This window comes from Aulonocara stuartgranti (assembly GCF_965226115.1).
Source record: "Aulonocara stuartgranti genome assembly, chromosome: 8".
In the NCBI taxonomy this organism is placed as follows: domain Eukaryota; kingdom Metazoa; phylum Chordata; class Actinopteri; order Cichliformes; family Cichlidae; genus Aulonocara; species Aulonocara stuartgranti.
Genome location: NC_138959.1, coordinates 18,192,855 through 18,220,288, shown reverse-complemented (window position 1 = coordinate 18,220,288; position 27,434 = coordinate 18,192,855). Strand labels below are relative to the sequence as shown.

Sequence of the window (27,434 nt, the reverse complement as noted above, 5' to 3'; positions counted from 1 at the left end):
CTTTTTATGAAGATTTCATATGGCGGTGCACATGCAAAGGACGGGGCCTGAAAGCTGAAGTCACATTTCTGTCGTATTGACAGCTAATCCTAAAAAAACAATCCTATGATCGGAAAGTGAAATGAAATTGGAAAAATGAATCTTCTTTTACTTTGTTGAATGCAGTGTTCCTATTGAGGAAAAATTAAGCTCCAGCAATAACAAACACAATGCTGGTTTTCAGCTGTGATGTCACCCATTGGCTGGTGGAATCCCGCTTCTTTGGAAGAGACAAGGTTGCCGCTCACTAATGCAAAATACTAGAACAAGAATAGGCAAACTTAAATATTTTTACATTTGGTGACCAATTACAAGCAGCTGTTGTGACCAATTTGTCACGGATTAGTTGAGCGTGCAACACCCTCGACCTCTGAGCAACCATGTTCAATCTCAAGGTGATTGCACAGGTCGCCTGGTGGGAGGCAACCTGTCTTCTGACAGGCTGCAACCGCTCTGCTATCTGCGTACAGATAGCAAATTAACTCTGTCTTATTTCCATTCAATCCGATGTCATAGCACAGCATGTAATAGACACCGGCATGTCTATTACAAACATTATTAACATATTTACATTGACATACATATTAGCTGCCCAGCTTAATTGTTTCTGACAATTAAGGAACCTGGAATGTACGCCATACGTTTTTTGGATACTACCGACTTTTTTGCTTTAAATATATTATCTCCCCCTGCTGGTAATGCAACTTCTGCATGCATGTCCATTTCATATTCTGGAAATGCAAGCATGAAATGGACACGGTGGACCTGCATGTCTATTACACGTTTTGGTGTGATACCGAGTTTTTCCATTTTATTGCCATCTTTACACAAAACACCTCTGAAGACAGCAGCTGATCACAAGTTGATCAAAGACCTCAGAACCTTTACCAACCTCATAAATCAAGAGAGAATATTAGACTTCTGTGCAGTATTACATAGAGCAGTCGCCCCCTGCTGGGCCCAATAAAGAACTTAGCTTCCTTTTTTCTTACCAACATAGTAAATGGAGCCAACAGCCACATGATCACAGTCTGATAATAATGTCATTCGCTTTTAAAGTAGTCATAGACCAAAGTATTTGTGATTACAAGTCATAATGATTTGATCAAATGTCATGGTAACTTAAAAAAAACAGCTTATTATAAGAGAAAAAACACTGGACCTCAGTGTGGTATCTGTGTAATCTTTAAAGAACTTGCCAACATTTTTCACACGACCTGAAAACGTGTTTGTTTCGGCGCAACAATGAAAATAAGGAGATCGCCCAGTTGGGGCAGCTGTAGCTCAGCATCTACTAATCAGAAGGTTGGTGGTTCAACCTCTGCCTGCTCCAGTCTGCCTCCAGAACTCCTTGGGCAAGATACTAACCCCAAGTTGATCTCCAATGCATCCATTGGAGTATGAATATTTGTAAATGTTAGAGAGCACTTCTGCATAGAAATAGTGCTTTTATGAATGGGTGAATGAGGCATAAGGTCTTCTAAGCAACACGTTTCATGCTGCTAAAAAAAATTAAAAGCTAAGTTTCTATGAAGGACCTGTTCACAATAACTGAATATAGTGTTTTCACAGTTATGCTTTTTATTGAGTTTATAATTACTCATTATCATCATTATTCTGTTTTTATTAGCTTAGAGCAAACCCTTCAGATCTATATGGAGAAGGGTTACTATAGTTTGAATTCGGTGACCTCACATCTACATCAAATCCTACAAACTCCACCTCTGAGTTTTCACCATCCATGAAAAGTTTGAGTATTATTGCTACAGATGACTTTAAAAAAATACCTCTTTCAAGAAAGACTTTATTATTATAAAGTAGCTGCAGTTAAGCAGTGAATAAAAACATGTATTTAACTATTATGTGCTTGTTTCGGCGTTTGTAATGGCCTAGCTGGGTCACTTGGAAATAAGCATTGTTGGTTTCCGTAAGTCATTCCCATTTTTCTTCATGAATCGCTATTTTCCTGTAATGACGCCTGGCAGCTTTTAATTGGCTTTGGCGTGCCCTCACAAAATTCCAGGGTGATTACCCGTATTCACATCGTGTAAAATTGAAACAAAAAGAGGATCTCAACAGTTTGAAGCATCCCATGGTCTTCATCTATCCCTCTCCTTTTATATTTGATGCATCCCCTTTTGGAAAACCCCAAGAGTGCCCCCATCCTTCCTCTGTCATATCCTCCTCCTCTGGCTCTCCCAATGTCCCACCCTCCCTTCTTGCCTCCTCGGCCCCCCTCAGATCAGGGAGTGATGAGGGCGGAATTAAATTGATCGCCACCTTCCGGAAAACAACAGGAAAAAACAGCGCATTCCAAACGCCAGGAGGGCGTTCCCCCTGGTCTTCCCTATGGCAGGATGACATCATTGGCCGGCCGCCAACAGCCTGGAGAGAAGGAAAGGCTGAGAGAGAGAGAGAGTGCAAGACAGAGAGATGAATAAAGAAAGCGAGGGGAAAATAAGTAGGATATACGAAATGTCAAGACTCAATGGTGTGTCAAGTGGTGTGTGAATCGGATGCCATGGCAGAGATATGAGAGCCGCAACAGTGTAGTACAGCACAGTTTGTTTCGACACTTAAATAATGTATTTTCAATCTCTGTGAATGCTAAAGCTTTAATCTGTTATTCTAATCTCCTTTTCCATCAGTGAAATCGTTGTTGGCACACTCTATCGATCACCCCCTGGATGCTTGTTAACGGTCTCGATTTACACGAGAAGAGAAATGGAGAAGCAACTACAATGGAATAAAGACTTTAAATGAAAACAATTTGGGTATTTCAAATTCTGCTGTCCCACTTGAAAAGATTACATTTTGAAAAACAATTGTGTTTCAAAATGTGCCATTACCCCCTTTTTTTTTATCACTAACTAAAGAGTAATTTCATGTAACCACATGTCTTTCAGAAGCTCTGTCCAACTTAGGTAAACCCTGACCACAAGTAACTGGCAATTCGTTCATTCTCCCGACCACTAAGCCATTGTGTTGCCACAGGCCATCTTGTCGAAATGAAACAGTTTGCCCACAGCCACTGACCACAACAGATGTTCCCTTGCCCGACTCTCTCCGCAGCATGTGTGTTCTGTTGAGTCTAGAGCCAAGATACTTCCATGGACTGGCACTGGGTAACAAAAACAAAGGGAGGGAAATTCTACGATGGCGTCTCCACCAGTCTGTGACGGGCTTCAGAGTGAGGGCGTCCCATTGCACGGACGTGACGGAGCGCATCGGTGTCATGACCCGCTCTCTTTTGGGCAGTTCTCCGAGTGGTAGTGCTGGGATCCTGGTGCCCTTTGGTCCTCTAGTGTGCTTGTGGAACACGCAGGAAGGTACAAGGGTGACGGCCTGCCCAGATGCCAGGAGGACTGGGAAGGCTTTGGGAAATGTCTCGCTGGTGTGTGAGCGCGCAACACTTCTGCTTGGGGGGTTGCCCGCTTGGTTGGGAACTGGACGGAGAGGGATGGTGTCTGACAACAGCCCAAGTGTGCACTCAGTAAGCTCGTTTGTGCAAAAGATGTACCAAATGTTGACTCACACTGGTTTGCTAATCAGCAGCCACAAGCCCCTGGAGCCATGTGTAAACAGGAGCGTCTGCCCTTTTTCTGTCACCTTAGGGGGGAACAGAATTAGGCTTGAGAGAGGCAGGTAGGCATGAAAAGTGAGAGTAACGAAGTGCCAGAGTTATGAGATATTAAATTGGTGTGGTAGAAGAACAGCACATCAGTAAAATTCACTTCGACCTCATTAGAGCTAAAGCCGAAACACTCTTAATGTCTTAATCAAGGATTCAAGATCCACCCACCCACCTTTCACTGTAAATAAGAATCTTTTCCTAATTGACTGCCCGCTGAAATAAACATTAGTGAAGGAGTAGCTACAGACAGCAGATTCCCACAAAAATCATTTAAAAAACTGACGCAATGAAGCCGACTTTAGGTAGGAAAAACTTTCTATATCAACATGCTAGAACTGAAGTTAGTGTAAAAATGGTGTGAGATTCTTGTTCTTTAATTCTTCAACTCACACTTTTCTGGCTCAGTTAACCTTAAAACTAGTTTCACTATGAAAGAGGAATCAGAAGAAAAGATATCTCCCTCCATACACTGAGCAGGAGGCAGAAGCTGTTAAATGCATTTACACTCCAATAACTTTCACAAGTCAGAGGGACGTGAAGGGAAAGAGAAAGGGAGAAAAAGTAGATCCATAAAGAGCTACGGATACTATGGATCTGTGCTGGTGTCTGCTTGATAGCCAAACAGGACCGCAGTTGTGCCAATAACCTTGCTGACCTTACTTAAACTTGAATTTGGCCTGATGACAGGTCATGCTTGTTTAAGTCTACTCTTTATTACATGTCCAGATCAAGACACCCTTAAATTCAAAGTGCCACAGCAAACAGTGACTTCAACAATTTTGGCAAAGAAGAACGTCGTGGCATGTGCAGAGCGCTGATCTCAAACCCGTAAATATCTTTGGGATGAGTTGAAGGCCACATCAGTCTATTTTTTCCAGAGAATTAGATTCAAATGACTTCATACCTTGTAATTCATGTGCTAATATTCATTTGTATTACAGGAATTTAATATCGAAGTATAAAATATTATCGTAGAGGTCAATTCATTTTATATAGTAATGTTAAGACCCTATAATAATAGAAAGAAACCTCAACGTTCAGGCAATTGTCTATGATCATGCACTTGGAAACAGTGGGAAGTTCCCTTTTACAGGAAGTAGGAACCACATGGCCGTTTTCACACCTACTCAATTCAATTCAGTTTTATTTACACAGCACCAAATCACAACAACAGTCACATCAGGGAGCTTTATATTGTATAAACCCTACAATAATACAACAGAGAAAACCCCAAGAATCATACGACCCCTATGAGGAAGCGCTTTGGTGACAGTGGGAAGGAAGAACTCCCTTTTAACAGGAAGAAACCTCCAGCAAACCAGGCTCAGGGAGGGGCGGCCATCTGCTGCGACCGGTTGGAGAAGGAAGACAGGACAAAAGACATGCTGTGGAAGAGAGCCAGATATAATAATAATTAATGATTAAATGCAAAGAGGTGTATAAACACATTTTGAGTGAAAAAGGCTACAATGTGTTAGCAAAAGAGAAAGATGTCAGAGGAACGTGAAAGGAAAATTTACTCCGTTTACTGTGGTTTGAATCAATTGATGAGTTTGTAAACTTGTAGCCTTTCTCCATGATTTGGTTTCTTTTCACACAGAAAAAAATACAAGTGAACTCCAAGCAAACCAAAACCTGCCACTACAAACCACGTGAAAATGTTTAGTCCGCTCATTGGCCAGATGTGTGTGGGGTGAGAGTGACAAAGGTAAATACAGGAATAAGGTACTGGGTTCTGCACTACTGGAGAACACAGAGAATTAATTTCACGGCAAGTTGCTAGCCTGCACAGACCTTTGCACAATTTTGCACATAGTACCTTACTGCATCCCAGAATACAAACATACGTGGACGTTTTTTAGGGTTCACACCATACGTGAACCACTCTGTAGTTCATCACAAACAGGACCGAGACCAACTCATTTAAAGTGTATCTGTGCAGTTGTTTACTGGTCTGCACCCTAGTGTGATTACTGTGTTCACATCTGCACAAGTGAACCGCACCAGGGGGAGAAACAAACCAGGGTTCAAGTAAAACGGACTAAACACTGGGCCTGAGCGACCCAAGTACCATTCTTTAGTAGTCCTGTCCAGCATTTCCTTTAAAAAAAACAAAACGATTATAAGCTGTAGTTAAGTTTTACAAACTTTAGTTATAAACTAACTAAATTCCTTAACCTTAAAGTGGAACTATTTTATGTTTGCATGATTTGTACCTCAAAATAGTCCTTGCTTTTCATATACTAGGCCCTGCAGTTCATCCACTACTTGAAACAACCTACGTTTTTAAATTTGCAGTTGATATAACACACAGGTATCTGTCTAATGCTGCTTTTCTCAAGCTTCTTGCCAGTATAATTCTGAGACTGTTAAGGTGTTCGATGGAGGATGTAATTGTGAACGTAAAAGTGTAATGAGACAGAGAGAGAGCGAGACAGAATTCAGGAGCCGGGCACCTCTCAGCGTCTGTCTGTTAACAGCGTGTGCATCGTGAATGTGTGTGTATGTGTGAGTGTGCGTGCGTGCGTGGTGTAATTACAGCCAGGTCTCCGGCATGGAGCCCAGTAGAAGTATCGTCAGTCTGTCTGTGGCATGTGGTGGTGGTGCTGCTGACCTCTCCTTTCCTGTCTTCTCCTCTCCTCCTCGCTCACACAGGTGATAAGAGCAATGCTGCTTCTCTGTCCACGTATCAGAAATTAATTGTATTTATTTTTAATGAGCACTGACGGTTTTTATTTTTGTGGACTGCATGCTTATTGCTTGGAGCATGTTAGAAAGGCAAAGAAACCAGCAATCGGTCAGCTCCAGTCACTATTACCTGACACAGTGTCCATGGTGGTGTCACTGTCAGCCATTTCTAACTTGCTGCTCTCTTGGAGTCAGCCTACATTTCTACTTTAAGGGTTGCTTGAATAAAAGTCGGTTATTTAGATGTGAAAGTGAAGTCATGTTGGATAATTTGAAGGCGTCATCTGCAAATCATATGTGCTTCTACTGTTTGTTCCAACATTAGGCCGAGAGGTTTTAGTTTTTTGTTGGAAATTTGCGGAGCTGGTTTTACATGTATAGCACAGATTATAGACTGGAATAGAGGTGAATATCAGCTTTTTGTTTAATGTTTGGTCGGTTGACATTAATGTAAGGTTCTGGTTCTCAACCAGGCCTTGAAGTGAAGCTGAGATGGAGGTGCGTGCCGCACAGCTCTATTATTTTTGCGTGAGCGTACTGATAACAGCACCCAAAGAAGCGTGTCGGAGAGGCCGTCTGTAAATTGTGCGTGTCTTTGTTTGCGTGTACAGTCTGTGTGTTCCAGCAACCGCGTCAGTGACGAGGAATGTCACAAGACATCGCAAATCCTAATGATCAACATCGTGATGCTGTGTTACATGTGCTGCGTGGTTAGTGCGCATTAACCCAAGGCTGCCTCTGTTGTGGTGAGACGAGGGTTTCGTGCCAGGCATCGGACAAAAAAGGAGATGAAAGTGCTCAGAGGTGACATTCCACGGGAAGTCATTTTATTCCTTTGAACGTTGAATCAAAAAACGTGTCAGTGACAGTTTGCAGTGGAAACATTTGAAACCGCTTAAATGTCTAAAAATGCTGATTCTTTGATGCTTTTGAAATGCGATTCTTTAATCACTGTGGAAGGCGGGGGGAAAACACACACACACACACACACACACACACAAGCACAAAAATTAAAGTTGACGCATCTCCAGAAACCACAATGTGTCTAAGTGTGAATGGCAGATAGCTCAGGTAAACATTTTCAGAGTGTGTGTGTGCATATTTGCGCCCCCCCTTTCCAAACCCCCTTCCCAAACGCATACACACTGCATCCAGGGGGATTTATTTGACCCCTTATTGCCAGCGGTGAGCCTGTGGTGGAGATGAAAGCATGCCTTCCCAGTGTGGCCCCAGTTTCTATAGCTATGGACACAGGCTCACACTGGTCAGAGACAATAGAGGGGCCCTGCCACTCGCCCCTTGCCAGAGCCCTCTCCTCTCCCCACCCCATCCGTCACCGCAATCATATTTTCAAAACAATAACACAGCCGGGGTGGGAGTGGGGAGAAAGCATGATTGAAGTGTGTGCATGTTTGATCTGCTAGTATGCGAGTGTGTGTGTCTTTTGTGCGTATATACATGTGTGTTGTTATTTTTAGGCACGCGTTCGGTTTCAGGCCGAGTGCGAACATGCTCATTTGACTTGTGTCTGTGGCTCCGTGCATGCAGTTTAAAAGCAACTGCTTGCAGGCATGCGTTTGTGTGTGTGTGCGTACAGATGCAAGCGCGTTGGTGAGTGTGTGAGCTGGGCCTTTGATGGCATGGCCGGAGCGTGCCTAATGTGACTGCTTGCTGGGGTGGGGTGGAATCAGAGGGGTGGCAACGTTGAGCCTCTTGCCCTCATACTGTCTATCCTGCAGCAGCCCAATGCTCCCCCGCAAACTTGAAAGGACCAAAGGAATCCCCCCCCTAAACCCCCTTGACAACCCACCACTCCCCCACCCTGTGTTTTCAGAAAGCATGACATCATCCTTTGCACAAAGGCGGCTGGAGAGGTGGTCAATATGGATGCACAAACGGGCTACAAATTAAAGGAACGCCAATCTAAAAAGTTTTAGTAAGTTTTTGGGTCATTGGGTGCCACCAGAACAAATGTTTGGAGAGTCAAAGATTAACTCACTGTAGAGTTCAAGGATTGTTCTTGCTTCTAAATCCTAATATTTACTCTTTCTTTCTTTCTTTCTTTCTTTCTTTCTTTCTTTCTTTCTTTCTTTCTTTCTTTCTTTCTTTCTTTCTTTCTTTCTTTCTTTCTTTCTTTCTTTTACTCTGAGATACCTTTCGATATATCTTTAATTCTGCGGACCTTCTTTTTTCAGTAACCAAGACTGATAGGAAATATATTGCTTTCAGGTCCAGACATAGGGTTTTGAACGGAGCACAGAATACGTCTTGACAGATTCTTTTGCTGCCCCTTCCTGCTCTCACCAGTGTCTGCATTTCTTTTTGTTTCTGTCCACAGTGTTGGCTTTCCTCGTACCAACCTTCTGGCAACTCGGAGAAAACCTAAGCTGTTATTTTCCCCAGGGAGACGAACGCTTGGAAGACAAACAAATTGCTTCAGGTCTGTGCAGTTAATGACTGAGGGTGAATGCTTAATGAATTTTCTTTTTTTCTTCTTCTCGTGTGACCGGAAGTTTTATATTAAGATGTGACCCTTTTTCCTTTAATGTAGCCATATTATTAACTAGTTAACTAGTTAATGACCAAGTAATTACAATAATAACCACTACTTGATGAGCAGTCTCCTGGACTGAAAACTGAATCTGAGCAAAGTGCTAAAAAAAACTGCAGTTCCTTAAATGTCCACTTGAGACTGGCTCTAAAAAATGAGTCAGTCCCATAGACTCCAGTGTTAAAAACGCCCAAATTTAAACATTTTTACAACCAGATGATGATAATCCATCCATTCCTTCAAAATATAATTAAGGCTTACAGTTATTTATGCTTAAAGTAGCAAAATTAGACAAAATAGCTAGCTGTAATCACTGAACTGGACTTCTCATGATTTTGGTGCCATTTGGAGCAATTTTGCTGAACTCAACTAAAAAATACGTGTTTTTTGTTTTTTTGTTTGTTTGTTTGTTTGGCCTGTCCACGGAGTTTGTGCTGCAGTTTTGGGTCAGTGAAACTGCATGTGTTTTTTAATTAGCACTAATTAGGATGTTTGTGTCTGTGTGATGTATCTATACAGATGACAGCTCAGCCTAAAAATAAGTTAGTGACATTTGTGGTGGATACATCCATATTCCATCTACAATCCGTGGTTAATATGGGAAATTGTTTATCATTTCAAGCTCCTTGAAAACGGTGTTAACACAATTACAACTTTTTCTTTGTAGAGAAAGAACTGAATTGGAGTCAGATGTCTGAGAGCATAAGAAGAAAATAAGATATTCTCCTGTCATGACTTTGTTAAAAGGAGAGAATACAAACCTTTGTGACACCGAGAGCTGCAGTGAGCTCAATCAAAGCCACCTGCATGCCTAATGTCATGGCCACTGACTTGTGACTGACACACACACACACACACACACACACACACACACACACACACACACACACACACACACACACACACGTACGCAATCCTGCAGTGACACTTCGGAGGTTAAAAAAAAACACAAAATGTGCACACACAAATTCTTTGCTATTCTCTCCTTTCCCTGCGCTCTCTCTCTATCTCTGCCTTTGTCAGACACACTTTCGGCTCGTACAAGTGCTGCTTAGAGGTGAGGGCCCGTCGCCCTTGCCTGTTTAATGGGCCGTCCGTTTGCCAACTGTTCCTTTGAGGGGGCCAGTGCGTCGGGCGTCGGAGCAGGGATTTGGGAGGGAGGGCCGATGCCGCTGGATCAGACAGATGGAGGGGGGTCCGGCTCCATTCATTTAACTCTATGAGAACAACAGAGCCCCACTTCAAACAACAAGAACGCAACCTGCTGGCCCCATCGTCTGCCATGCACAGGCACGCACATGCTGCAACACATGCACACACGCACATGCTTTTATTAAAGCTTTCTTAATGCGTGTTTGATCTGATGTGTCTTAAATCTAAAATCTATCCCGACTCAATACCTCAAGATAAAGTTGTCACCACTGCTGTTCACAATGCCTGTGTAGCTCATCTGCCTCCCTGACACACAAGCACACACACACATATGCACAGCGGGCAGGCTCCGCAATGCCCATCCCTGTTCCCAGCCCTTCTTTTCCTGGGACTCCCTCCTCTGCTACCACCCAGCCCCCCCCCCCCCCCCCCCCCCCCCCTCCGAATTCACTGGCACTTCCAAAAAGCTCCGAGGCGCCAGCGGAGCGGGGCTCATCTCTTGGGAACAATAAAGCCAGATCTTCATAAAAACTTCAAAAAGGCCTCGCCAAGTGTTTTATAGGTGCTTTAAAGGTTTATGGGCCCTGGGGAGGGAGGGAGGGAGGGAGAGAAATGAATGATGCAGTAGTAGGCTTCACTTTTCCCACCCACTGCACGCATACACAACACAAGAACACACACACATGGCATCATGCACACGCATATATGCCACTGCTGATCTGCCAGTAAGTGCCGGGCTGAAATCAGCTGGTGGTAGGCAGGGCATGGCAGGGGGTGGTTGTGGATGAGGGAAAGGGTGAAAAGGGGTGGGGGTGGAGGGTGGAACAGGTGATCATGGACTAGAAAAGCGCTATACAAATGCCGGCCATTTACCATTTACCATTTATCAGTCGGGGTAGAAAAGGAACATGAAGATGAAAGACGGATGCCAGTGCAGCAGCGTGCATTTCAAATACTTGCAGTTAGAATTTCTATTATTTTCAAGCTCAGACACTTTTGTATATATTCAATGTCACATTTGCAGACAGTGAGAAATTAACTGACTTGTTGGACTGGTACGCCCACTTGTACTTCATGTAAAGCCTGCGTGTTTATGTGTAGTTGTCAGGCTGAGGTGTAGTCCAAGCTTAATCCCCAACGACCTCAGGATGGGTTAAGAGTCAGAGCAGATTAAAGTCCACAGTCTGCACACCATCAAAATACACTGGATGCTGTTTTTTAGGTGGACCTCTTTTAGCCGCACAGAACAGGAGCAGGGACTCACATGCAATTAGCTGTTTGAACTCTTCAACTTCCAGTACACAAGCTTAACAGAGTCCTACTTCTGTGCCAGCTAAAGTGCTGATGAAATCACCTATCAAATGATTCCCCCTAGATACATAGCTTCACATCGCCACATGTGGATGCTTATATTTTGATGAGTCACTGGGCCTGTGCTGAGCGCATTGCACATTCAGTCTCTTTTATGAGCATGAATAGGCACTATTCAAGGTGTTTTTGGAATGTTTGGGTTTTTTTGTAGTTATTCAGATATACGCCAGGGGTTATATTTAGCTCGTGTCTTCCTGGAGTCAGAAGGTTTAAAATTAGGAGGTGTCAGAATTCCAGCACAATTCTTAAGTTACTGTCAATAAACGGTAAGGGGCTGCTCTTAAAGGCGTAGCGTGCTGGCAAGGGTGAATTATAGCACGATATAGGTGTAATAAAGTGCTTGGGAAAGTGTGTATGGATTTGTCATAATATAGTGTAAATCTGCTACATACATGCACATACATGCACAGTTACACATCTACACATCTCAAGGTTCCTGAGTCTTTGCTCTGTGTGTGTTGTGCATCGGTGTGGGTTTGTGCGTCCATCTCCACATTAGTGTTTGTAGGATCTGTTGACAGCAAAGCATGCAGCATTTTATTTGCTCAAGGGCTGAAAAAACACATGGCGTTAGCAAGGGAGTGCTGTGATTTGAGCCTGCTGAAAGCAGCCTGGCCAGCCAGAATTCAACCACGGTTCAGCTGCACATATTAATACACTGTATGAAAACACACAAGATTAATCAGTGTGCATGTATAAATGCATATTTTACTGCCATGCAGATGGGCTTTAAGGTTTAGATAGATAGATAGATAGATAGATAGATAGATAGATAGATAGATAGATAGATAGATAGATAGATCAGGCAGACATGGGGGGCAGTCAGTGGTATCAATTCCTTTATCCTCCAGGCCTGTATACTTTTACCAAATGCGGCCCAGCATTATTGTGCACCAGGAGGAACCCAGGACCCACTGCACCATTATATAGGGGCTGACAATGGGTACAAGAATTTCAACCTGATACATAATGGCAGTCAGGTTGCAGTTGCCTGTAGGGGCCTGTGCATCCTCCATGGATATGCCTCACTGACCCAACAACAAACCCATTGTGAATGATGTTGCAGGACACATAATTCTCCACGGCTTCCCAAGACGCTTTCATGTTTGTCACATGCTCAGCGTGAACCTGTTCTCATCTGTAAAGGCACAGGTCCAGTGGACCTGCCAATTCTATGGCAAATGCCAATTAGGGTCCACAGTGCAAGGCAGTGAGCACAGGGCCCACTAGAGGATGTCGGGTGCTCAGGTACCCGTCATGAAGTCTGTTTCTGATTGCTTGGTCAGAGGCATTCACACCAGTGGCAGAGATCATTTCGTAGCTCTGGCAGGGCTCATCCTGTTCCTTCTTGCACGAAGGAGCAGATACTTGATGGGTTAAGGACCTACTTAAGGACCTTGATTTCTGACTCAACATTTGAGTGGCATTTGACAGACTTTAAGAACACATTAAATCCACCTTCCCAACATTTCTAGTTCCCATTATCTACCACTGCTCTGTCGTACAATTCTTTGGTTCCTATTGGTTGTGGGGTAGACCCTTGGTGGATTGGTCCTCTTGCACAACTCTTGGTCGTTCAATCAAACTGGAAATTTGGAGCCCAAAACAGCACTTTAGCCATGTTTCTTGAGGTGTTACTGTTCCTGTCTTGTGCTAGGGTGTAGTTGGCTCCCATCAGGAAATGCTATTGTTACAGGGGACATCTATTCTGAAATGCATCACTACTATAAAGCTTATGCTTGTAAATGGGTGTATGAAATTTGTGAGTCTTCTCTAGGGCAGCCGAATGAATTTTTCTTACAGTCTTTCTTCACAGAGAATACTTCTTTTTCATAAAAGACATATCTGTCGCTGGATTTGTTTTAATTTAATTCAAAACGTGATGCTTGCGCTTGAATTTGGATTATATAATATATGAGTGTTCATCCATGGAGAGTTTACTCTGTTTGCCTTATATGGCTCTTCCCTCTCCACTTATAGGCTAAGATTCAGAGTGCAGCTGCCCACCATTCAGTTTTCATCAACTGGGTGGCAAAGAACGGTGAGGTCATTTCAATATAGCAACAAGAGCCCTCTATTTGTCACCCTCATTCATATCAGATGAATGAATGGCTTTTGGGAATGTATCATGCATGTGGCTGAAACTTCAAACTAAAAGAATAAGCCCCACAGAATCAGATCTACACACACTTGAAATACAAGCTTGCTTGGTCCTTCTAGCTAAAAATGTCAGTGACGCTGACAGAGTTTTCAGCTTTCACAAACTAGTGCAGTTCATTTGTAGAGTGGACAATCTGTGAAACAGGAAGTGTAAAAAGGTAATATCACATAAAAGAAGTTGTTATTGCTCAGTGGGACACACATGAAGGTCAGAGGCTTCCTACACTTGTGTGCGGCAATAACAAGAGAAGAAACCACAAAAACAACCGAGGCTTTCATTTTGTAATATTCATTTATTGTTCAATAAAAATAGATTTTAAAAAAGTGACGTGATGTCTCCTTCATGACTTTGCCTGATGCATCTGCCAACTCCTTGTAAACATGGTGCCTAACTCTTTTTTTTTTTTTTTTTTGGACTGGAAAGGGAATTTTTTCTGAAAAGAAAGAAAGAAAGGAAAACAACAACCAGCCTGCTACTTCTCTGATCTTTGACCTCTGTTATGATAACCCGTCTTACATTTACTTTCACATTTAGGGCCGATACAGTACATTCATCCACACTGGTCTCGTTCGTCTATATACATAGTTCAGTTTCTGGCTGTGTGATTTGTTTTTGCAGATGGCCCTCGTAAAAACGGCTTTAAACAGTTCGAATAAAGAAGACATCTAGGCGCTAACACAAGAGTTCAAGCCATCAGTAAAACCAATTACAACTTATTAGAACAACAGTTTGTCTTAAGACATCTTTATACAGTAGTTACAAGTAAACAAAAGGAGTACGGAAAGTAAGTTGAGTCTGTAAACACTTTGAAAGACACCACTGTTGGCTCCCTCTGTGAAAGCTTCAATGGCATCTTGTGAACCTGGAATGCTACAGTAACTGAGGCCAGGTCCACCGACTTCATCAAACTCTCCTCCTTTGGACCTTTCTGGTGCTACATTTGAAAATTCTGCAGGTCACTGTGACGGTAAGACGTTGCTGAGCTTGGCTGACATTTTAGAAGAGGAAACCTATTTATCATAGGCTGAAAATAGCTGAGAGGGGGGAAAAACTTCCTGTTAGAATGAGATACTGTAAACTATGCACAGACTGCTGTCTTTCAAGTGTTTCAGTAGTTTATCTAAAAAAAAAAGAAGAAAGTGTAGATTGGTAAGAGGCCCAATTCATTAAGAATGAATAGGGGTTAATAAGAAAAATACAGGTCTCCATGAGAATTGCCTTTGCTGAGACAATTTATGTGTCGTGGGGAATTTCTCGATGGAGCTTTATGTATAGCAAGATTGCTAGCATTATTGCTGGTAGCATCTCCGAGTTACAACAAATGGAATTATAATTTAAAAAAAAAAGAAGAAGAGATGGTGTTTTGTACCTGTATGGGATTCTCAAAGTCCCAAACGCTTTCTACAGGAAATAAGGCTGAAATTGTAATGTATAATTTAGAATGAAGAAATCTCCATTCTGGCTTTTAAGTTCTGATTGATAAGAAGTTTGAAGGAATATTTTTGATGTTATATTTTGGAGGTAGAGTAGATTTAAGAACATTATGTAACATTTGCCGAGGATAAGCAACAGTGACCTCTGTGGCCACAAGTGGTAATTACAGTCAAAGCAACAATATACAAATTCCCATACTTGAACTGCTTCTTTGGTGCAGTTTACCAACATACAGCAGAAGCCAGTATTAGAAGTTATACAGTAAGCTGAGTGAAGCAGATGATTTTTTAAATTTAACTGAGATGTGAAAATGTTTCTGATGTGGGCATCTTCAAAAACCAGTGAGTCAACAGCTTTGCTATGTGCACGAGTATAAGTCATAACAAGCCAGCCATTACTTTTTAACTGCAAGACCGAGAGCAAGAATGTGCGCTTGGCATCAGTTGTTTTATTTAACTGAGCGCTTTGCCAAACCCAAATTTACTTTTGATGTCAAAGTTGTCTTATGTGCAGCGTGATTCAGTCACACTAGAGTAAAAATAGGATGGTAACCTCCTTGTAAATAAAAAAAAAAAATCAGTGGCTACCGAGTGATTGTGCTGATTGTTTTCTTTTTTTTTGTTTTTGTTTGCAGTGACAATGCTTGATTGCAGGCTAGGTTGCACACCTGGTCACCTGGTGGAGGCAACTTGTCTCCAAACAGTTGGTGTCTGACTCAGACTCACTGTAGTCACTCTCATACAGATTGTCAAAGGTTTGCAACTAGCTGGCATGTAATTTATAAACAAAGACAGACCATCAATGCGTTGTCATCAATGCGAGTCAGTCAGTGAGTGCAATTTGCCTGTGACGCGTCACCAAGCACGTGTGTCATTTTGTAGTTGAATTGCCAACCAGCATCAACAACATTATTGTTTGTGAAGGAATCTGATTTTTTCTTTTTGTCTATGAGATTCTGGCTGAACTCTGAATGGAAGTAGCTGATGTTAATTTCTGTTTAATTAGAATTTTTGTGCATCTACATGTAACAGATATGCGAATTTTGTCAATTTATCGCAGTAAATCACTGTGTTGTTACTAATAGATTCCGTATAGATTCCTAATGACTTTATCTTATTGCAATTTTACATCTTTGACATCATCAAAGATGGCGACTGACTCCAAGTGGTTGCAGACCTGGGTCTGATCTCAATATTGTAACATTAGTCTATGACTCCATGATGTGACTACCAAGCTACCTTGTGTTGGCTAGCTGAAGACCCAATTGGTGTTGCGTGATGTAGTCCCACAAAGTGTTACGCAAATTTTGTGGGAGATTGTACCTGATCAACCAGAATTACAGTGCAAGAACAGATGGGAATACCACTATACGCTTGAATTAAGTTGAGAGCAGCTGTTCAATGCAGAATTCATGGTCCCGTGTCTGTATCCATTTGCGTAGGTATTTGGCTACGCAGAGTGAAGAATTTTGGGCATGCAGCTTATGCAGTCCACCAGAGTGTGCTATCCTCTAAAACCCAACAGTGTACAGCCCAATGGGGATATAGAGTGAATACTGAGCAGCTGAAAAGTGGGCACTCTATTTCATTTCAGCTCTTCATAGGTTATAGTGTCAGTCTTACCCAAAACTGGCTGGTGTACCAAGCTGATGGAGTAGTCTTATAGACAGCATAAAAGATGGAGGTAGTTTCTGGTATTAATAAGTAAAACTAAGATAAAGTCCTTTAAACCTTCATTCTTTCTAACTGCCACCAGGGGGTGTTACCTGTGGTTGCAAAAAGACTTCTGGTCCCATAGAGGAGTCTGGGACAACTCTCTGACTTGACTTGACCTCTGTAAACACTTTCCAGCTGACTTTATGGTCTCAGTCACTGATTTTGGTTAGAGTTCATTTTGTAAATCTTGGTGGTACGGTGTTTCAGAAATGAATATACCCAGGGTATGTTTATTGGCGATGGACTTTTTATTGACGAGTGCTTAGCAGTCACCAATCACACCTGGTGGCAGACCCATGGCAATGGTGGCAGGAGACAAAACTCGTCGCGCGATCTCCAGCTCCTGCAGTCTGCATGGAGAAGCATTTTTGGGCAAAATACTGAACTCCAAGTTTCCCTCGATTAATACATCAGAGTGTGAGCGTGCATGTGAATTTTAGTGCTTAGGCACTGAATAATAGTACTGTATAAATGTGTGTGTTACTGGATGAATGATTTAATAAAAAGTATAGTAAGTAAAGTAAAAAAGTGCTCAATTTGAGTAGAGTGGTCTTTGAGGTTAAAATGTGATGTTATGGTAGCTGTTTCCATCTTTTATACTGTCTATGAGTAGTCCGTGGACCAGGTGTTCCACAGATTTTTGACACTGCCCCCTGGTGACAGGAAACTGCAACAACATGCAGATGGTGGTCTGATAAACTGTGTGTAGGACCAACACATAACCTTAAAGCCTCCTATTAATACAAATACGAATGGCTCGATCAGTTGGCCACGAGTCTCGCTTTGTAGAAATGTAAAAAAAAACAAACGAGTCCCTTTGCTGGAGTCGTTTCATGTGTAACACAGTTTAAAGCAGAGTCAGACATGGTTTGGGATATACTGTGTAGTGTGCATCTTACAAATGGTGGGCCTCTTAACAACCCTTTGGGATAACTTGTTCTAGACTGAAGTGCACCGTTTTCTGTTGCATCTGGGAACACCACTGAATCAAACACAACAAAACAGTGAACTAGTTAACTCTGAGCACAGCATGACTACAGTACTTGAAATGTACTCGGCACAAATCTGGAAGGTTTGCATGCTTTTTTTTCTCCATCAATTAGAATAACAAAAAAAAAGGAGAGAGTAAAAAGTATTGCTTGTTTTTTCTCTGTTTTGAAAACCCAAATCAGCTGGTTTTATTTTGTGTTTCTCCACAAGATGATCATATCGGTTAGCTACACTGTGACTAAGTCTACTACACAGCAGACTTGTTGCTGCAAAAGGGAGAAAAGGAGCACCGGAGTTAGTGCTGGGGTTTATGTGATGTAACCTCCACCCTCCTTCCTATTCACTCTTTTTTTCCCCTCACTCTCACTCTCTATCATGCTCTCAATTCCTTGGCTGCTTGCTGCTAGACAGTACAGTGGCCAAGAGCAGTTGAGTGACAAGTTGACGGGCCAAATCGTCGGGTCCATTGCATCCCCGAGCAGAGACGCCAGCCACCTCTGTACTTCTCCCCTTCCTTCCTGCCTCCTGGGCTAAGTCCAGAGCCCACATCCTGGGAACATGGGGCCGGACGGCTGGAGCCGACAGCACAATAAGAGGGTTCATAGGAAAAGCCGTGTCCGCGTGTGGCTGGGAGGCGCTGATGCTGCCCATGTCATTTTGGCAGCTCGCACGGCTCTATCTGCTGGCCTCAATCACGCCAAAAGTCAAAGAGACGCTCCATTAATCTCGCTCAGCATCACAATCTTTTACCCAATGACTTCTGACAGCACAAAAAAAATAGTTTCTCTTTGTTCTACTGTTATTGTTCATTTGGTGTCCATATGAGGGTCTCTGATGTTCATCAACAAAAAAAGAAAGGTTCTACGTATGGGAGAACAGATTTCATGGAAACAGATTCTCGGAGTAGCATTTCAGATAACCAGAACACAGCAGAAAATATGACAACATGATATAGCTGCAGCCGAAGACAGTATCAACACAGTGAGAGGGAAAAAATTGTAGAGTTTAGGAGCCTGCAGACAGCGTGACAGTTCAGTACGTTTATCAAAACAGAATCTCGGCACGGGGTGAACTCTTAAGATTTGCCCCTCTCACTTCTGGGAAGTATCACACTGTGGTGGCCCGGCTGTGTTTGAGGGCTAGTGGCGAATACTCCTTAATACGAACACACAGTTTGCCCCTCAGCCAGGGGTTTTGAAGCTCCAGGGGACAGAAGTCGTCCTGTAACCACTTCTCTCTGTCGTCCACAACCAGCACGAGGCCGAAGTGCTTCAGCTGTTCAGGACTGTAGTAAACACACTGCTCCTGTTCGTCACCGTTTTCACTGCTTCCCATCATGCGCCGGGACACGACGTTCATCTCCTGCACCACCAGCTGGACCATCTCCCGTGCGGATGTGCCTGGAGTTACACAAAGCTGAAATGTAGGAGGAGATATTAGCGTTTGCCAAAACAAACACAAGGCGCTCTGAGTGAAAATCCCTGGAAAATGAATCAATACCTTGACGCTGGTCTCCTTTGGCAGACCTGTGCGGTACTGCGGGTAGACTCTGAGTGTGGCATGACAGCCTTTCCTGAGAGCAGCAGGTGATGGTGAGGCGAGTCTCTGAGTGCCGCTGTCTTCTGATAATGTGCGTGCCGGCGGAAGCCGTGACAGGCAGCGCTCAGCGGAACAGCAGCGGTCTACTGATGAGGGCCGGTGCCATCTTCGCTGCGGTGAGGTGGAAGGTGAAGGGCAAGTAGTGTGGTAGGAGTAAGGCTGCTGGTGGGCGGAAGGGAACTCCAGACTGCTGGTCCTCACGCAGAAGGCCTGCCTCTTCTCTGTGATGTGCAAAAGCTCAATCTGCCTGCTGGGCAAGATGAAGTCACTGTCAAACAGCTCCGGAGCCCCCCTTCGCCTTTCTCCTCCACATCGAAAGCCTCCACCTCCTCCACACCTCTCTCCTTCCCTCCCGTGCTGCGGCTCTGATGCTTGGAGGACGTCTGGTGTGGAATCCCGCAGAGCTCCCCCTCCACGTCCACCCCCGCTGAGATGCATTCCTCCTCCTGAGCCGCCCCCGTCGATGCGCAGGAAACCACGGGGCTCCAGGGGCGCAGAGGACGAGAGAGGTGAAGGGGGCAACAGGTCCAGCTCTCGGGGGCTCTGGGCACGACTGGAGTCATAGTCACTGTCGGTAGTGAGGAAAACTTCAGAGGAGCCTTCCTCATCTGAGAGTCCAGCAAAATCTAAAGGGTGCAAGAAAAGAAAGAAATTTATAAATGAGTACAATAATTCCACAATATCACATTTTCTGGTATAAAAAAAATTGCTCATGTACAAAAAATATCTTTTGGAACCACACGAATCAGACGTCTTTCTGACCTGAGTGCTTACGGCATCGTTCGGGTGAAGGCATAGGAGAGGGCATGAAGTCTGGCTGAGATGAGGTAGAGGGAGGCTTGTCAGGCATCACCTCTTTAGAGAAGTCAATTATCCAGCTTACAGAGATGCCTCCTGTCGGCTGCTTGTAGCGGGCGTACTGCAAGGCATCCATAATCCATCTCACATCCCGCCACACCTCCTCCATTTGCTTTGGGAAAGTTATTAAGATCATAAGTTACAGTGACGTCTAATACTGTGCTACTCTGGGATTGTCCATCATAATGGGATATTTACACCTAGACTATGCTACAGGCTCGGATAAATCACAAATAGCTGACATGCTGACAGTATGTCATACCTGCATGTGTTCCTGAACTTGTTGGTGTTTCTTCTTGGCAACGAGGAGCTCAGCTTCAGAGAAGGCCTCCCGTAGTGCCTGCTGAGACATGAGGGACTCCAGCTCCAGCAAGGCGGACACCCTGCAGTACTGGCCGATGAAACTGGGGCAATAGGCATTAAAGTGCACTGAGGAAGAAAAGAAATCCAATAAGACCCAAAAGCAGAAATATAAAATCTTCTGAAATAGAGAAACACATATAGTAACAGCAGTTTTTCAAATATTTCTTTTATATAATACTGCATAAAATTTTATAAACTAACCCAATTCAAAGATCTGCAGCGGCAGTGTGAGGAAGCCGGAGCGCGGGGAGTATGGATTATTCTGACCGGGAGCCGTGCAGACTTCATCTGAAGGTGGCAGGAGGAGGAGGAAACACACTTTCTCCCCAAACTCCAACACTTCCTGGCTGTAGATACGGAAGTCCTGTGCCTAAACACAAAGAGACAGGTGATCTCTGTGGGTCTCTGGCTCCACAGGTATCGATGTACGCTTAGTTGAAGTCCTTTAGGACTGTAAAAATGTGACATAATACAGATATTTATATTTAAATCTTAAGCTTTCATTTGAATATATATGCAGTGTTGTTTGTGTACAAGAACTTTGTGGCAGAGGAATTGTTTTCAGGTTGTTTGACATCCTGTCTGTGAACATTAAGTCTCACGGACAGAAAATTAAATTTGGCAAAATGTTCAATGCAGTTCGGTTCTATTTACATAACAGTTGCCTTAAGTGCTTAATATTGTAAAGTAAACCCTATGATATTACAGAGAAACCCAACAATCATAGGACCCCATATGAGCAAGCATTTTGGCGACAGTGGGAAAGAAAAACTCCCTTTTAACAAGAAGAAACCTCCGGCAGAACCACGTTCAGGGATAGCTATCTGCCACAACCCGTTGGGGGTAAACACTTTGCTGTGTTGGTTCTGGAGGTCAATATTCAAGGTCGCTGTACCCTCATCCAATTAGATTCTCTCTGTATCTTAAAGAAATCCTACAACTGGGAGGTTGTAATAATTGGTTGATATTCTAAGAGTCATTTCTACTTTCCTTTGATAAACACAGTAAAGATCAAGTAATTGAGCCCAAGTTTATTAAGATTTACAGAGTATGGATCATAGAGTGCTATTTAAATCAATTTTATACGTTTCAGTATTTTAATAGCAGAATTAGGAACCAATAAAAAACCTTGTATAACAAAAAGCGACCTCATTGGGGGTTACCTTATCACACTCTTACACTTACACTTTAAACTGATTTACAAAGATTTCCCTACATGAGTGATTCATACCTTTAAGTCTCCAGTTCTTCATTCTTATAACAGTTAAATAAAAGACTTTGAGCAATAGTCCTTCAAGCTTCCTGAAGGTCTTTCAAACATCTTTTGGACATTGGCTGCTTTTTCACTCATTTTTAGTCCTGACCATTTTCAGAGGAATTTTGTTTTGTTTGTTAAGCCACTTAACACTGACTTGTGGATCATTCAAGCATTAAAAAAAAATCACCAAAGTAAAGGGATAAACCAGTGATGTGTCTGGTGATGTGTGGGGTCATCTTGACAGAATGGAACAAAAAGTAGCCAAAATGCAAAGAAGAGCTTTGAGTGTCATTCAATGTTCCATTTTTCTAGCAAAATACAAAGAAATAGGAGGCGGCTCAAGATTGTGACAGTGTGTATGTATCAACACAGTGCATATTTATCTTCATAGTCATGTAACTTTTAATAGCAGTGAAGTTTATGGTGCTGGCGCTCCTCCATTTGAACAGTTGGTGGGAAAAGTCAAATGGACAATGACTGCCATTGTGCAGGAATTCAAACCATGTTCTTTTAGAGAAATCATGTAGAATTAGTGGTCTAACCAGCGCTGCCTCAATTTCCACTGGAGTCATTTTAAAGAGCTTTCTGCTTCTGCTGCTGCCTGACTCGCTGTATGCTTCCCCAGGTTCTACGCATCAGTCAAAATCACTTTTACTAAACAAATTGTGGACTCACTCACTAAATAGATAGGGTTGTCTTGTTCTGACCTGATTGCCAGGAATGTTGATGTGAGCTATCAGGTCCTTGATGGCATTACGCAGGTCCTGTAGGAGGCGATGGGGAGCACTCTGTACATCATGGTCCATTTCCAGTGACTCCTCCAGAGAGCTGAGGGCCTGAAGCCACTGCCACTCCTCTCTGGAATATCACAGAAACAACTCCTTTATTGTTTTGCTAGTTTAGTTTAGTTCTTGCTTTTGAAATTTATCAGCCTAACCAGCAGGACTGCAATTCAATTACACATTAGGTAATGCGTGATCCCAACCTGGACACATTGCTGTTGTCTCGAATTTTGGTATGACAGAGCACGTTGGGGAGTTTCTGGGGCACCAGTGCTCTTATCTGCTCCACCGATGTACACAACTTCAGGTAGCCCAGATATAAGCCTGGAGACAAAAGCTTCCTGCTACGCCTGTGGTACGCCAGCTTCTCCTAGAAACAGCAGACAGGGTGTCCCTTAAGACTTTTCATTGCATTTTAATACCACTAAAACAAACATACACAAGATGGAAATACAGAGTAAATTTAAGACGTAATGCAGTCTGCATGTCTTTTATTAAAAGAAACTAGACTAAGGGGCGTATTCATGATAGCCTTGTGGGCAAGGTAGCCCAAATGCTCACTGTTTTGGGAATCCTTCCACATCTTCAGCTGGTATTTCAATGTAACTGGCATAACATCCTTCAGCTGTATACCTCGCCTGAGTGGGCCATCTAAGACAAAGTTAGCTGGCAAGCTCTGACCAGCCACATCCTTCTTGAGCTCCATTCTCCTCAATGGTTCTCCTCAGTTCTTTAATGGGAAATGAGGTAATGGCCTCATCAACCAGAGCTTAGCACTTGACTTCCTTCCTCATGACAAGCTGATAGCAATCATTATCAAGCCATTTGCCATTAAATGTGTATCTTCTAACTTCTGTCAACTAGCATTGACTAGAACTGGCCAGTCTTTACTTGACCTCCCTGCTGGGAATATGCATCAGTGAGTTTTGTATTTTAGTACATTTTTAGACATAGTCTGCCACAATTAAGGTACCAAATGTATTTAATCAGTCCGGTGTTACTGTTAGCTGTTTACAAACTCAAATGGTCGGCCAAACTACGTATAAGCTGTGGTTTTGTTTTTAGAGCAAAAAAGAACCAGGCACATGTTATGGCTAAACACCATTTTTACCTTCAGTGTCTGGTGTCCACTTATGTTCACTGACAGTGCTAGGATAAATCATCATCAGTTCATCTCTGTGATTTGGTGCTCTGCAACTGGAAAAAAACCTCTACCAGACTCTGGACTGTTCCTGTTCCAAAAGTAGCATGGCCGTAACACTGTTGTCACACTGCATGACCTAAAGGTATGCAGGGGGTAAAAATAGCAGCATTGTATGGTGGAATTTCCACCCAAACTGAACTAAAACTGTGGAATTCAGTACCTTTTTCTTTATAGAAGTAATTTTTAACTCTATGAAAGTAAGTGTTGAACGGGGTGAATTACATGATGGCTGTGCTTTTAATTTTTTCTCCGTAAGCATCCTCTCATTCAGTAGTCCTGTTTTTATGTTTCGCTGTTCAGTTAGTCTTGGATGCTTTTCATGTTGTTCCAGCGTGTTTAAAGTGGAAGTCAGTCCTGCAGAATAGCCCATCAGCACATTTTTTCGCATTTCATCATATAATTTGTTCATAACTGGCCACAAAACAAATATTTCAGTGAGCTGTGGTTTTGCCAAAGGGAATCTTCGCTATTGTTTTGGAACCACAGGACAAAACCAGTGTGCTTTAGAGGCCAAACAGCATTGCAACAATGGCATCAGGTTTACTAGGTTATATAGACAAAATCAACTTGTGGTTTACTTCCAGATTGTTTTTTGGTTGGTTTTTTTTGCTGAACTAAACATCCACACTGAATTAGTTATATAACACTAAATAACAACAGTTACACGGTTAGATCATCATCGTCTCCAACATGCTGAAAGTTTAAACTGCTACTTGCTGAATAAGCGGCTTTAAAACGTGAAGCGACTTCAAGATGGTTACGTTTACATGTTGAGCTGTCACAGATTGACCTGACGTTTGGCATTTTAATTAATCTGATGACAAGTCTGCTCAGTATGCTGAATGGCCTAATAATGACAGTGACAAATGGAAGAGCAGAGTCACGGTGATTAATGTTTGTCTAAATAAAGGGTGTCTGCACAAACAGAACTTGTAATTGGAAGCAGATTTCAATTTAAAGTCCTATTGTTCCTGCCTCGGTGCCTCATGTCTGTCAGGCTGTGTTTGGTTTTCTGTGAATGAGAGCCTCAGCGATTCCACTAAATACATGTTTCGGGGCATTTTGTTGTCGACAAAGCCCTTTATTCGACGTGCTTTGATCTGGCCACATCCTCGGGTAACATAAATGCAACATAAACTGCTGTGGAAGCGTTCTTTGACCAAAACAAAAGCAAAAAATAGCCCAATGTACAAAACTGAGGTAACTCCTAATCACTGCCAGCCCACTTCTCTACAATATGGGAGCCAATCAGCTTGTTTTGAAGAGAGTGGATATCTGGACAACACACAACACACTGACATGAGAGGTAAGATTGTGTAAAATTTCATCTTGTATGTCCCGATTCTGCACATTCACATGCAGATACTGTCTACAAAGATGCCTGCTGTCATGGTCCCATGGTTTTGTGTTATTTCTGAGTTTTGGTTTCTGTTTGAAAACCGCTTGTTGATTTTTTTTTTTTTATATTTCTGTGCGAGCCAATTACATGTTACAATTACACAGTAATATCTTAAGACCTGCCGGACTCACATGAAGTGTGATGAGGAGCATGTCCAGCGCAGTGGGCTCTTCGGGGGATGATATAGATTTTCGTTGGAGCTGCAGTTTACAAAGCTGCGTCCAGCGTACCCCGTCAAGGTTGGGAGACGCATTCATGTCCTTCAGCAGCACCAACAGGGCGTTACCATGCTTGTCTTTGATCGGCTCAAAATATACCTGACCAAGATCCTGGGTTCCCAGTGCTCCCTGATAAAAAAAACATCAGATAATATTTCCTAAAATGTTTCACACTGAGCTCATATGATCACAGCCGCCATAATTTACTCATAAAACTATTAGACTACCTGTAGATGGGAGACGGCCTGCAGCATCTTGAGGCGAGTCTGCAGAGTGCATGAACACGACGTCTGGGAAGGACCGAGGCACTGCTGCAGCCACGAAATTTCCTCCCATAGATAGGACACCTGTTGCGGGATAGGAATCATAATAAGGGGCATTGTAATCATTTGTGCAAATGCATAGATATGTGACTGTCAAGTTAAACTGTGGTCCATGCACCTTAGTAAACCATAGAAAGTCCTGCATCAGTGAGCTTGAATACGAATCTTCAATCTCCACAATAGGAATCTGCTCCTCTGGAGTCACCAACACGTTGTCGTCTCTGTAGAATATGGACGCCAGATAGAGACCTCTGGAAGGAAACGCAGAAAAAATGTGTGTATGAGTATTTAATACAGCTCTGAATGTTTAAATGTCAAAAAACACTAGAATCAGTACTTTGCTGTTTTATGTAAATGTACATCGTAAAAAGGTATCTTCCACAGCGTGTCTTTTATCCTGTCTTCCTCCCCTCAACCCTATAAACGGTCACAGCAGACGGCCGCCCCTCCCTGAGCCTGGTTCTGCCGGAGGTTTCTTCCTGTTAAAAGGGGGTTTTCCTTATCCCTGTCACCAAGTGCTTGCTCATAGTAGGTAGTTTGATTGTTGGGATTTTCTCTCTATTACTCTAGGGTGTTTACCTTGCAGTATAAAGGACCTTGAGGTGACTGTTGCGGTGATTTGGTGCTATATAAATAAACCTGAACTAAAAATCTGGCGGGAGAGTGTAAAAATAAAATGACAAATTACACACCAGATTTGTTAAACATATAGTTAAAAGCCTAGGACATGGAGTGCTCTAATTTTTACGCCACGGTTCAAGGATAAACTCTCTTCTACCTTTTCAAACTTTTGACAAATTTGTTGGTGGGCTGGAAAAGGTGCCGCAGGCTCTTGGACACTGAGTGCTTCCTGCTTTGTGGTGGAGCTTTGCATTGCTCTGTGTGAAAAAACACAGGAAAAAAACAGAAAGGATTAAGCTAATTCCATAGCAACAACAGAGTCAGATTACCTGAATAACTATTCCAATGCCCTTGATGCTTAAAATCACAAATAGCATACCAGACACAATAGAGCCGTGACTCTGACTGGTTTTCTCTCTAAACTGGTGTCTACTCCTGTCCTAACTACGCCCAGTGGCAGGCTGTTACCAGAGTTACCTAACTGACAACAAACCTGACACATCCAACATCGCGGTCAGAGTGGAATATTTCTTGACATGCTCTCCAGTGGTGCGGTACCATTTGACAGTCAAGCTGGCTGCCAGCAGCAGAGTATGGGCCTAAAGGGAACTGCTTACTCTCAGGTCCCAGAGGAGCTGTGTGTACATGTGTGTGTGTCTGTGTGTGTTTACCTGTACACGCTATAGCTGCTGGAGCATGGCAAGCCTCGAGCAACAGCCATACGCGCAGAGTCAAGGAGCTGTCGTAATTTGTGTGTGTGTACGTCTGTATGTGTCTTAAGCCTTCGCCGCTCACCTACAGGGGAGGTCAGTCAAGTCTGTGGGGACGTGTTTATTTTTAGTGGACCAGGAGGGGGTTGGAGGCCAGAGCGAGAGAGGTGAATGCATATCTATATGTGTGCGTTTGTAAGGGTGCTTGTTGGTGAGATAACGCACCTCCCCACTCATTAGAAACCATGAGTCCCAAAACCCTTTACAGACCCCCCCTGCCCAGCTCCCCACAGGTGAGGTAACTCCAGCCCCAAGCCACTTAAAGTCAATAAACCTCCCCATTCAGGGCCCAAGAAGAACTAAT

General features: G+C 43.0%; 1 protein-coding gene across 2 annotated transcripts in view; it reads right to left on the bottom strand.

The window, feature by feature from the left end:
* Positions 1-13,883: 13,883 nt before the first annotated feature.
* The window catches only part of ankfn1b (ankyrin repeat and fibronectin type III domain containing 1b), a 173,129-nt gene continuing 159,578 nt past the window's right edge, over positions 13,884-27,434 (bottom strand). For both annotated transcript variants that reach the window (XM_082544503.1, XM_082544504.1), the window contains 11 exons: positions 26,518-26,617; positions 25,858-25,990; positions 25,644-25,763; positions 25,330-25,545; positions 22,799-22,965; positions 22,521-22,671; positions 20,757-20,925; positions 20,455-20,621; positions 20,097-20,304; positions 19,236-19,960; positions 13,884-19,151 (listed from right to left, as the gene is read on the bottom strand). In XM_082544503.1, coding sequence (XP_082400629.1) covers positions 18,843-19,151; positions 19,236-19,960; positions 20,097-20,304; positions 20,455-20,621; positions 20,757-20,925; positions 22,521-22,671; positions 22,799-22,965; positions 25,330-25,545; positions 25,644-25,763; positions 25,858-25,990; positions 26,518-26,617 — 2,465 coding nt within the window. In that variant the 3' untranslated portion in view covers positions 13,884-18,842. The remainder of the gene's footprint in view (positions 19,152-19,235; positions 19,961-20,096; positions 20,305-20,454; positions 20,622-20,756; positions 20,926-22,520; positions 22,672-22,798; positions 22,966-25,329; positions 25,546-25,643; positions 25,764-25,857; positions 25,991-26,517; positions 26,618-27,434) is intronic.